Source organism: Pteronotus mesoamericanus, unplaced genomic scaffold (genome assembly GCF_021234165.1).
Source record: "Pteronotus mesoamericanus isolate MK-2021 breed Mesoamerican mustached bat unplaced genomic scaffold, CSHL_Meso_final scaffold_54, whole genome shotgun sequence".
Classification (NCBI taxonomy): Eukaryota; Metazoa; Chordata; class Mammalia; order Chiroptera; family Mormoopidae; genus Pteronotus; species Pteronotus mesoamericanus.
This window is the reverse complement of record NW_026555321.1, coordinates 1,256,214-1,268,259: the sequence shown is the minus strand read 5'-3', so window position 1 is coordinate 1,268,259 and position 12,046 is coordinate 1,256,214. Positions and strand designations below refer to the sequence as shown.

Here is a 12,046-nt window from a genome sequence, read left to right as displayed (position 1 = left end):
GATGAACGGGATGCCTGGGCCAGGTGGGTGCCCCACAGTCTCTCAGCTTCCGGTCAGAACGGGACTCTCTTAGCCACCCAATGCCATGTGCTGTGTACTCCAAAAAAACACTACAGTTCCCAGTACAATTTTACATTTGAAAAAATTTTAAGCCTGGTTTTTAGTTAGTTTTTAAATACAAATCTTAGAAACCAAAGTTTGCAAAAGGAAGGCTCTGAGATTTTTGTTCATCAGCAGTGGGCATGAGTGAAAAATGATGGAGAAACTTGTGCAGAGGCCCCGGAGGCTGCAGATGGGGAGGAGGACACGGGGCGGGAGCTGCAGCCATTCTTTGACACATGCCCCTTGGGCAAGGGGTCGTCATCTGGACTGAACTCTCACTACAGCACACGTTTCATCTTCAGACTTTTCTCGTTTCCTTGCCAAGAATTTTCACCAAGCAGATCGGTTGTCAAGGACAAAGTTACTTTGTGGGGGAAAAATCTTAGTATCTTGTGGAGAAACAAACACTTAAGCATGATTACAGTGCCATGTCCTGGTTGTTACAATGGTGGAAGCTCTTCTTCAGACCACTGTGCACAGAGGATGGCTTCTGAGTGTCCTAGAAGGCCCTCCAGAGCAGTCCTGCAGTGACAGAAAACTGCCCTTGAAAACCAGCCGTTCCGTCCTCATCCAGCTATTTCTAGGCCTTGTGCCTTTTTTGAGAGCCAAAATGTCTCCATACTTTCAGCAGTTTCTCAGGAGGCTGAAACCCATGCCCACAAGTTTACTCTTTTTCTTCTATGTCAGTTTTGTTTAAAAGCAGTGGGGTTTTGTCTCAGCTGAAGCCCAACCTGGGTTCCTCACAGGAAATTTGAAACATAAAGAACAAATGAGGAAGTAACTCACCCAGTTTCTTCTGTATTGGTATATCAGTAGTTTTCACCCTGGCTGCACATTAAAATATTGGGAGCTATTTTTTCTAAACTTACTGATTTTAGAGAGAAAAACATTGGTATATGTTCCAGCCATTCAGGCATTCCCTAATTGCATCTTGTATGTGCCCTGGCCAGGATGAAGCCAGAAACCTTAGCTATAGGGCTGATACTAGTTTTTAAAAAACAGATTTTCTTGGTTTGGAGTTGGGCATGTTTAAAATCTCTGCAAATGATTCTAAGTGCAGCCGGATTTAAAACCTCCTGTATAAGTATTAATAATTTGGCTATTTGAAAATTTTTTTTAACGCATAGGGTTTCAATTTTTAAAAGTTGCCCTCATCCTCTGATTATCTTTTGTACCATAAAATTTTAACTATTTTTTAATGGTTGTATAGTATCGTATCGACGGGATAAATTTTTATATCTATCGACGGATGATACTGCAATTAAAAAATAGATTGTATTTGTTTTTAGAGAGGGGGGCGGGGAGGGAGAAAGAGAGGGAAACCTGATTGGTTGCAACGCCGGCCTACAAATCAAGTCTGTGACCGGCGACCAACCGCCTGAGCCACACCAGTCAGGGCGGATGTGGAAACTGTTTAAGCGCGCGCGCAGACACCCCCCAACCCGTCCCCCCAGCTTTTGCATCTGTGCAGTCTTGTCTTTTTTATTTCTCAGGAGAATTTCCCATCAGTGAACTTTTAGAATCTGAATTACGTACTGCTAAATTGTCTTCCACAATATGAAAATAATTTCTGCAGCTTTCGTACATCAAACACTTAGACTTGTGAGGTTCAACATTGTTTCCCAGCAGCTTAGCGAGGGACCCGTTCAAGTTCACAGGTCAGTACACGAAACTGGGAAAGAGCTCGAACCTGACTGGCTGGCTGGCTTCAGGCTCGCGTGCAGCACCCGATTACGGTAGGAGGTCCGACACCCTCGGAACACCGCCGCGTCGGGCCGCCGACCAGCGCCAGAGTCGCACACCGCCCGGCGGGAACCTGGGCACCCCCGCACGCCCTGCTCCTAGACCCGGCGCCAGCGACGTCAGCCCCCCTCCACGACGGGGAAGACCCGCCCCTGAACGTTCTCTCGGGCTCCGCCCTTTTTCCGCGAAGCTTTTGTTGTCATTGGCCGGCGGTGGGGTATATAACTACGTCATTTCCGCCCGGTCGTTCTTTCCGCGCTACCAAGAGAGGGGCCCGTACGGCGTTGTTCTCGGTGAGTGTTTTGTGAGGTTCTCGAGTTCCCCAGAGCCGCGGGAACCAGCTTCCTGCTGAAACTACGGGTGCGAGAACTGCGGGCGAGGGCGTGCAGACAGGGAGGGTCAGGCAGGGATCGACATGGCCCGCCGCGGCCCTGCGGACAGCACGTGGCCGAGCTGGGCCCGCGGGTTCCCATAATGCCCCGGGAGCGGTGAGAGGCCACGCTGGAGCCCAGGCGCGGGGCTGCGGGGCGGTCCGAACTGATGGTGAGCGCGGGTTCAGGGAGGAGGGGAATGGACCACCGTGAGGTCGCTTGGTACCCCGACACTTTCACAGTGAATCCGGAGGCCCAGGCGCCCCTTTACACCAGGGACCAGGGCTCGGGGGCTTTTCCCGTTGGTGTTAAGGTTCTTGGCAGGGTTTTGAGGAAAACCATTTGGGAATCCACGGAGACTTAAATCCAACGTGCTTGCCTAAATCTATTTGAATATAAACTTGCTTCCATCTCCCCTGCCTTTGCTCAACTTAAGTGCTCCAACATGGCTGCTGGCCTTACAGCTGCTGGTTATTTTTGCTCATCGATAGCTTCAACATAACTCCTGGGTACCTTGAAAAGTGTTACGTCTTAATTCACTTTTTTCATGTAGTGGAATTCCTGGTTTGATCATCCCCACACTTTTCTCCTCAGCAAGGTTTGCTGCGGTTACGTGTTTAGCACAGTCTGTTCAGTTATGTCTCATCCCATTGAACTGTAAGTGCCACCCAGCAGGGAATGCACCCATTCCCCTGCCCCACTGGCACGGAAAGGATTAGATTGTTAACTGTTGTTTTTCAGGTTCCCACGTAACTTAAAGGGAAACTTTCACAATGTCCGGAGGCCTCGATGTCCTGCAAATGAAGGAGGAGGATGTCCTCAAATTCCTTGCCGCAGGGACCCACTTAGGTGGCACCAACCTTGACTTCCAAATGGAACAGTACATCTACAAAAGGAAAAGTGATGGTCAGTCACCGCTGTAGCGCCCCTTCTCCACCCTTCCAGCTTTAAGGATAAATTGTGACCCTCCTGTTCTGCGGGTAGTGCTGGGTGAAGTAGTATCTGAGTTTACCTTGGAGGGCTCTCTACTAAGTAATAAGTGAAGCTAGATCCCTAGATTGGAAACAGGCTTTAAAACTAAAAGCGTTGGGTTGTGTCCATGGGAGGAGGGTGGCATTTGTGAGGTTATGAGTGGGACTCGAGTGGGTTGCTAAGGGCATGTGAGATAGGAAGATGAGCAGGAAGCTTGGGAGTTGATGACTCCCTCCCATAGTGCCTTATGTTCCCAGGTACTGGCACGGGTTTGTTCAGCTGCATTCCGAGGAAAGCAGAACAAGAGACGGGGATGAATGAGGGTTGCCACAGGAGTATGGAAGGCGTTCTGGTGGGTAGAGATGGAGCCACTGAAGGACAAGGCCTGGGAGTAGGGCTGTAAAGGAATGTGGGATTGAATTTGGTATCAAAGCAGAGAAAGTGGTGAGAGGCCAACAGGTGGGCAGCCTCTTGTAGGAATCCTGATGGGGGGTTGCTGCAGAGAAAGGGGAGCTGAGGCACTTGACCTGCTGCGTGGAGGCTGCACACTGTTAAAGCTCGGGGCGGAGGCCCGTCTTGGCCAATGAACTTCGGGTGTCGGAAGTGTGCTACATTGACGGCAGGGTGCTCGCCAGCTCCAGGAGAGCCTGCCTCTATGACTGGAGGTGGATAGTGCTCTCTGCCACATGCCGCTGGCGGGAGAATGTCCGCTGGAAAGCTAGGTCACGTGCTTAAAGCCTTTTCTGTCACTAGGCATTTACATCATAAACCTGAAGAGAACCTGGGAGAAGCTCCTGCTGGCTGCTCGCGCCATTGTTGCCATTGAAAACCCTGCTGATGTCAGTGTCATATCGTCCAGGAACACGGGCCAGGTTTGTGGAGCAAGAGGCTTGCTTTTTATTATAAAAATTAAGCTCACTCTCCCAAACATCATCATTTTGGGATGTTTGGAAGAGTATAAAAATAAAAATTCCACTGTAGAAATGTTGAATTGTCAATACTTGACATTTTCAACATATACACCACTTGACGCCTGACAGTATGTTGAGCGTCATTTTTCATGTTATGTATTTGCTTGTGCCACTAAGTATCGAGAAATAACCCTATTAAAATGGCTCATCAGCATTGTACTGTTGTCACATCTTTAAATATTTACATGAAGTACTGAGTCAAAAATGTTTTCATGTCAGTTGTGAAGGTTTTCTGAGTATGGTACTAGTCCTCGTCCAAGTCCTATGAGCAAGAGTAGGAATCTTTACCAACTTAAATGAAAAGTAGCTTTTTAAAAATGTCCAGTGAGATTAAAAAACGTTGTCTCTTTTGCCCTGTTCTATTTTTATAATTCTTTGTTCTCTTTCTGTGAGAAGACTCACAGATACCGAAATTGATTTATAAGAGCTCCAGTGAGAATTTCATTCACCCCATTTCTAATTTTTAAAAAGGCTTGACTTAGATTTGAACAGAGCTTTCAAATTCATGCGGGAGACTCCTTCTATATTTCATTGTTCAGATTGACAGTAAAACGAGGTCCTGTTAACTTTCAGCGTGTTTGGGGGGTGGGGCAGGGTGTCGGGTATTCTCTAGAGGCTGGATTTTACTGAGCCCCTCAGCTGGGTGCATGATAGAGGGAAGATGCTGCTCTGGAACAAACAGTGACCATTCTCATGCTTTCCTCAGCAAAACTTTATGAAGCTTCTAGATTGATCTAGGCAGTGTTGCTAGATGCTTGGATGTAGCAGGGAAAGAGCCAGCATGCCTTTCTGGAAGAAAAAGGTGAGGGAGGGTGAAGAAAGCTGGGTGTAGTTCTGCTTCATGTAGATTAGCTGGGAGGGCATTTGATCAAGAAGTGCTTACAGTTACCACGCACTGTTGTATTGATTCATTTCATGTTATAACCCTATGAGGAACTTGGAGGCTCATGAACAACTTACCAGGTCACTCACCAAGTGCCCTACATGGTACTAGAAGTCTGACAGTGTGGCTCTGTCCTCTAGGAGCAAGGAGGCCTGTGAGCCACGGCACCTGAGGGAGGTCGGAGTGGGGACATGATTAGCATGTTTTTTTGGCTCTAGTTTTGTAAGCCCTTTCCAGGTGACGCGGAGCGCAGAATTACTGTAATTTGATGCTTTCATTTGTGAGGAGGGATACTTGGGGGTTCTGACTAGATGGGCTGCTTCATGTGGTTGTGGAACTGTCAGCCCCTTTGTCCTACGGCTCTGCCTCTGAGGCACGGCTAACTCTTGATGTTGGTTCCTCAAGCGAGCTGTGCTGAAGTTTGCTGCTGCCACCGGAGCCACTCCCATTGCCGGCCGCTTCACTCCTGGCACCTTCACTAACCAGATCCAGGCGGCCTTCCGGGAGCCGAGACTTCTGGTGGTTACTGACCCCAGGGCTGACCACCAGCCTCTCACCGAAGCGTCCTATGTTAACCTGCCTACCATTGCTCTGTGTAACACAGACTCTCCTCTGCGCTATGTGGACATTGCCATCCCTTGCAACAACAAGGTAACTACCTTTTGGTCGAAATTTGACCTTGAGAACAAGAGCCCCGGAAGCAGTTGGGCATTCCTCTGCACATTGTTAGAGCTTGGAGTCGAGGCTGCTCGTGGCCGATGAACTCACAAGTGTAGGTAGTGTGCTACACGAGGGGCAAGTTTTCGCAAACACCACGAGGGTCTCTGGCCCCATGAGTGGAGTTTGATAGTAATCCTTGCAACAAGTGATTTGAATGTGTGAGAGCTTCAAGGAGAGATGAAAACATTTGAAAAATGGTGTTTTTTGCTGCTTTTCTCCATATTTCTTGCTCTGCTTGAGCCTCTCAGGCATTCCTTGGCCTTTTTGTTTTCAGACCAGCTTGATGAAGCCTGCTATAAGATCCTAAAAAGGTGGGTTACGTATGGTTCGAGTTGGTCCAGTTTGTCACTGGTCTTAAAACCTTGGTTGCATATAAGAATCACCCAGTGATTAAAAAATTATAACAATGTCCAGGCATGATCCTAGGGGGCATTTCATTTTATTGCTTAGAGTGGAGGCTTGACAGTAGTGTTTTATAAACTCAGCCAATCAAGGTTGAGAGTTGCTGATGTATTGAACAATCTTCCTTGTTACAAATACTTTTATACTAAGACATGTCTGTTCTCTTGGTGCCAAGGACCTAAATGATAGGGCAGATTAGGTGGAATGGGGAGGCACTTTTTTGGGGGTGGCCAGGTGTCCCTTTCTAATATCCTGGCACTCTTGCAGGGGGCTCACTCAGTGGGTCTGATGTGGTGGATGCTGGCCCGGGAAGTTCTGCGCATGCGCGGCACCATCTCCCGTGAACACCCATGGGAGGTCATGCCCGATCTCTACTTCTACAGAGACCCTGAAGAGGTGAGCTCCTCCGCAGACACCTATGGTCCCATGAGCAAAGTGGACTCCTTGGTCTGCTTCTGGGAAGTAAAGTGTGTTGGTCCCTGTGAACTCTTTTTTTTTTTTTAAACCAGATTGAGAAGGAAGAGCAGGCAGCTGCTGAAAAGGCTGTGACCAAGGAGGAATTTCAGGGCGAATGGACGGCTCCGGCTCCTGAGTTCACTGCGGCACAGCCTGAGGTCGCTGACTGGTCTGAAGGCGTGCAGGTGCCCTCTGTGCCTATTCAGCAGTTTCCTACTGGTAGGTATCAGGACACAAGGGCACCAGGGTGCTGGTTCGGAATGTCTCTTTTTTTAATCTAACTTGAATGACCTTGGCTATGTTAAAAGGTTTGTCCCAGTATGTTATGGCTGTGCTAATAAGTTGACATTGAATTCAAGTGCATTTGATGAACTGATCTGGTTTTGGTTTGTCCTTGAAATTTGTGTCTGATAGAATGCAAGGCGGGTGGTGAGGTGAGAGATGTACAATGGGAACAGAGCTGATGGGGTGTTTTTTGTGTTTTCTTAACAGAAGACTGGAGCGCTCAGCCTGCCACTGAAGACTGGTCTGCAGCCCCCACTGCGCAGGCCACTGAATGGGTAGGAACAACCACTGAGTGGTCTTAAGCTGGCCTTCCACAGACTCTTCTAACGGAATGGAAATAAGGCTGGTGGAAAATAAACAGTTTCTAAAAGTTGTGTCCACTTTTTTTAAGATTTTCATTGCAGGTCAGATGCCTGGGATTACCGTAGGTCTCTTGACTTCAGTAAAATGGTCATTGTTGGTATTTCACTTGGGTGTTTTCCTGAGCTTCCTTCTTGTGTAAGGATACTCTGTGTTCTGAAAATAGATGGGAATAGCTGCACATGCATTAACCCCAGAAATATTTTTCCAAGAGCTTATATTAACATCTGTATTTGGTAAATTCTTTCAGGTTCAGATTTTGAAGGAAATTGGCTTTCATTGACAGCCCCTACTGTTTGCCACTTGGGTGGCCAATTCTGAGTAACATCTGTCTTTATAGAAGACTTGAGCAAAGGTGGGGTATAGTCCTCCGTCCTGGATCCACTGAAGGGGTCACAGCCTTCCCAACTGCGAGAGACATCTGTCTCCTTTTTCCTGGTCAGCTTGTCTGCAGGTTCTGGGAGAGTTAAAAGTATAAAATTTTCATGTGATACTATATAAATCCGAATTTGCCATTTCCTGTGCATTTTAATTCTATTAAAAATGTGGGGCTCTACTGATGTCACAGTTCCTCTCAGCCTCTTGAAAACCAAACCATTGTCTTGAGAATGGAGGAATTTAGGGTGGGTCCAAGGTTTGAGCAGCTTCGGTGATTTACGTTGATTCATTTATTTTGCCTGTGGAAAATTTACAAAAATGTCCCTGTGACATTCTCTGGGCCCCTTGCAGTGGTGCAGGGGAGTGAGGGGAGCCCGGGGGCTCGAGCAACATTAGCTTTGTAGCAAGTTGGCCCCTGGCTGTGTGCAGGAGAAAGCGTGGACGAGTCAGCCATGTTCCTTCAGAGCTCCAGTGTGTGTGGAGTCGGAACCCATGGTGTGAAGCGGTCGGCAACAGTTGGAGTAGTTGCTGGAATCAGGATGGCTGAAGGCCAGGGGTGAGTACTGAGGGATGCAGAGTTCATTTGTTAGCATGTTCTTGGGTGGAGGAGGCTGTTCAGGGACCAAGGAACAGGAAAACAGGCAATTCATCTGTGGAAACTACATCCTGTTACCACAGATAGATGACTCCTTGGCTGTTGGTCAGCGTAGAACGAAGGATCATTCTGAGCTGGCTGGTTGTGTTGAAGTGTCATCAAAAAGTGGGTTTGATTCCAGCCCATGTAGGAGGCAACTGAATGATGTTTCTCACATTCTATTTCCTCTGTAAAATAAAGAGTGAAAAAAGACTTCTTTCAAAGATAATTCCTGTTAATGTTGGGTCCTGCTTCATTGTGCTTTTGTTGATCCTGGGCTGACATCAGTAAAGATAATCAGGGCTCCTGCACTGGGACGAGCTGACACTTGACCCCTCTGAACCCTTTTCCCAGCTGGGCCATGACTGGGACTTCAATCTGACTTTGTGGCATCCCCCACCTTTGATGCCTGACTTCCTCATCCCCGCCCCCTTCCCATGCTGCCCCGCGGGGGCCCCCCCCACCTTAATGTCTGATCACCCAGGGGGCTTGAGCAAGGATCTGTTGAGACGATTTAGCCAGAAAACAATTACCCCTGCTATTTCCTCTTAGTAATTTTCCATTTGCTGATTCCCTCAACCTCCTTTTGGGCTGTAAATGCCCACTTGTCCCTATGGCATTTGGAACTGAGCCCAGTGTGACACTGAAGTCTCCTGCTGCAATAGCTCTTGAAGGGAACCTGTATTTAACACAACAGTTCAGCTCTAGTTTTCTTGAATAGGACATCGATACATTCTTAATTCTGAGCCTCTTCACTAGAATTCTTGCATCTTGCTTCCTCGTATCCACATTTTCCTTCTGTAATGGTGGTAGTATAACTGGTAAAAGTCTGTGATTTGGTCCCAGAAGGTTGAACAGGAGAAGCATCTCACCAAGAGAGTGAATTTTAACAGCAGGTTGGTTAAAATCCAGTCCCTTTAAGAACATAATGTACATTATTCCACAGGTCATCACTGGCCAGAACACAATTGTGACTGGACCTAAGTATGAGAGAGGGACAGAGACAGAGTGGGGAGAGGCTGCGTGTGGAACTTGGGAACACAGCGAGGCTTTGTCTGAGCCACTGGCAGCTCAGTCGGTGGTGTATTCTGTTGACCAAAGTCGGAGTCTGTGTGGCTTAAAATCTGCAAGATGAAGGTCCAAGTTTTGGAGGAGACAGACTTGCTCTGGAAGTGAAGATTGAAAGGCAAATGAAAAACCATTTCAGTTGGTTTCTCTCATATTTGATCAATTTATTATATGCCTTAACATAATGTAATGCTCTTATAGCTATAACTTTTTTTTTCACATTTCTATTCAAAAAGCGTCACCATGAACCTGAAAATCTTTGACCTTTTTTTTTTAATCTTCCTAATCAAAACCCAATTTTTATAACATAGTTTGACAAAATTTGTTAGGTAGACAATTGTCTAATTGTAGATGTGACTTCATGTACATTTAAGTTTTTAGGTGAAGTAATGGAGATGGCTTCATCTGATCAGTGTCTCCTCGGTAACATGATTCTGTAAATGAGTCTTCATTTCATACTGACTTAATAATCTCCATAACAAAGTAATCTCCATAACATACCTGCCAGCTCTTTTTTATACTTGAATCTATGAGCGCATATAAAAATAGCATAATGTTTCACTGCGAATGAGTATGGATTTATTTTTTTTAAAGTGATGAAAATGTTACAGAATTAAATAGTAATGCCTCAACAACCCTTAAATATGTTTAAAGATCTACATTTTACACTTTAAAATTTGGAGTTTTATGGTACATGTATAAATTATGTTTCAATAAGAACAATTACTATATTGGTTAAAAGTGGCAGGTGAATGACACATGCTTATTTTTTTCTACTCTTCCAAAAAAAACTAAAATTATAGTAGTAAAATATTTTTAAAAGGCAAAGAGTTAAAAATACTCCACAGGGGCAGTAGAGAATTTTATTTCTTTTTGTCTTCACCTGGAGACACTTTTTTCATTGCTTTTAGAAAGAGAAAGGGAGAGAGACTCATCGATGTGAGAGAAAAACATTGATCGGTTGTCTCCCGCATGTGCTTGGGATGCATGCAGCCAGACCGGGAGTCATCAGAGCCCCGGCTGGAGATCGAACCCACAACCTAGGTAGGTGCCCTGACTGGAAATTGAACCTGCAACTTTTTGGTTATGGGACAATGCTCCAAATAACTGAGCCACACTGGCCAGGGCAAGAATATTTAAAAGAAGCTTTAACACCCAAAGAAAAGGAAATTGACAGATGATGAACAGGACAGTAAGTGACTGGGCAGAGTGGAGGAGGTTACCGTATAAATCCTTGCAGAGATGATGCTGAAGAAAAGCATGTCAAAGTATGTCGAAATGCCTAGAGTGCCAGGTAGAGTGGGAAACAGGGCCACGGCCTGGGGAAGCTGCACATCCTGAATAGGTTCTTGGGTTCAGTGCACCAACTTGCTCTGATCACTGGAAGTCCGTTATGAAGAAATTCCCAGACAGAAACGATATCTGGGCTGATAGGCGGGGCTTGGAAAAGGGACACAGCCACATATTCGCGTGGGTCCCTTGTCTACCTTGATCACGAAATACCACTAGCAAGGTATTCAAACTCCCTTACCGTCCCTACCCATGCCACGCTGGAAGCGGATTGCTCTTCCCTGAAGAAAGAACAGCTCGGGGGAAATCTTCCCGCTACTCGGATGGTGAGGCCTGCCCATTACATCACCCAGCAGCAAGCTCTGTGCTCGGACTTGGACTATCCCGTCATGCCTTGTGGGCTTAACTGTTAAACAGCAAAGGACAAACAGTGTAAATCCTCCATAGGAAGCCAGTAGCCTGTAATAAATGAGTACATAGGTGGCCGCTTGTGTGGATTATTTAACAGTATGGAAGGAAGTATAGAAAAAAATAGCTAAAAATACTTAAACATGTCGCCTCTGGTGAGTGGGATTACGGAGTGGCATGAGGTGGCAAAGGGAGCTATTGTTTCTCAACATAAGGCCTTTTAATAATACAAGTATTAAAGTATTTGGATAAATACTAATTAAGTAAAATAGTATTTACAGAAACTGGTGTCTTAATTTGCTAGGGCTGCCATAACGTAGCACCGCAGGACCCCTGGGGAGCTTAAACGACAGCTTTATTGCCTCGCAGTCCCCCAGGCTAGAAGTCTGAGCTCCAGATGTCCCCAGCGTGCGCTCCTTCGGAGGGCTGGGCCGAGGGTCTGCTCGAGATCACTCATTGGCTTGTCAGTGCCATCTTTTTGCTGTGTCTTCACGCTGTCTCCCCTCTTTGAGGGTCTGTGTGTAGGAATTGCCCCTTTTTAATAAGGACAGCAGTGCTCCCCTTACCCCCCAAACTTCATTTTCACGTGATTACCTCAGAGGAGACCCCCATCTAAGTAAGGTCTGGGAGTTAGGTCCCCAAGTATGAATTCGGAGGGGACAGAGTTCAGCCCATAACATGTGGGAGTGGTCTGTTGCAGCCAACGTTTCTGTAGAGAAATTACCTGTAATGTTAGCGAGTTATTTACTTGGGGCCACGAGTCCACGTGGAGACCCAGGAGGTCTGGCCCTCTGGAACACAAAGCTGCCGTTCAAAGACGCGATAGCGACTCAGACGTGGCTTCCAAAGCTGCCTCTGGGACTGAGAACTCCACTGCAGGAAGGGCGAGCACCAGCATTTAAATGGGAGTGAAAGGAGATGGTATAGTGCATGTTCCGTGGGACCGCCACACTTTGGTTGCATGAATTGTATGTCACTCCGTGTATCATGGGACAGCTTCAGG

The 12,046-nt window shown here is 46.7% G+C and overlaps 1 protein-coding gene and 2 non-coding genes across 3 annotated transcripts; all 3 read left to right on the top strand.

The window, feature by feature from the left end:
- The first annotated feature begins 2,080 nt into the window (after nt 1-2,080).
- On the top strand, nt 2,081-7,274 carry RPSA (ribosomal protein SA). Its single transcript, XM_054595118.1, has 7 exons — nt 2,081-2,138; nt 2,958-3,122; nt 3,942-4,060; nt 5,448-5,693; nt 6,432-6,560; nt 6,674-6,839; nt 7,113-7,274. Exons 2-7 carry the CDS (start codon nt 2,990-2,992, stop codon nt 7,205-7,207), a joined length of 888 nt encoding a protein of 295 aa, XP_054451093.1. The 5' UTR covers nt 2,081-2,138; nt 2,958-2,989; the 3' UTR covers nt 7,208-7,274.
- Nucleotides 3,729-3,878, top strand: LOC129061106 (small nucleolar RNA SNORA62/SNORA6 family). Its single transcript, XR_008528075.1, has one exon. It is a non-coding gene; the product is annotated as a small nucleolar RNA SNORA62/SNORA6 family (small nucleolar RNA).
- On the top strand, nt 5,758-5,909 carry LOC129061105 (small nucleolar RNA SNORA62/SNORA6 family). The gene has a single exon (XR_008528074.1). It is a non-coding gene; the product is annotated as a small nucleolar RNA SNORA62/SNORA6 family (small nucleolar RNA).
- Nucleotides 7,275-12,046: the final 4,772 nt, after the last annotated feature.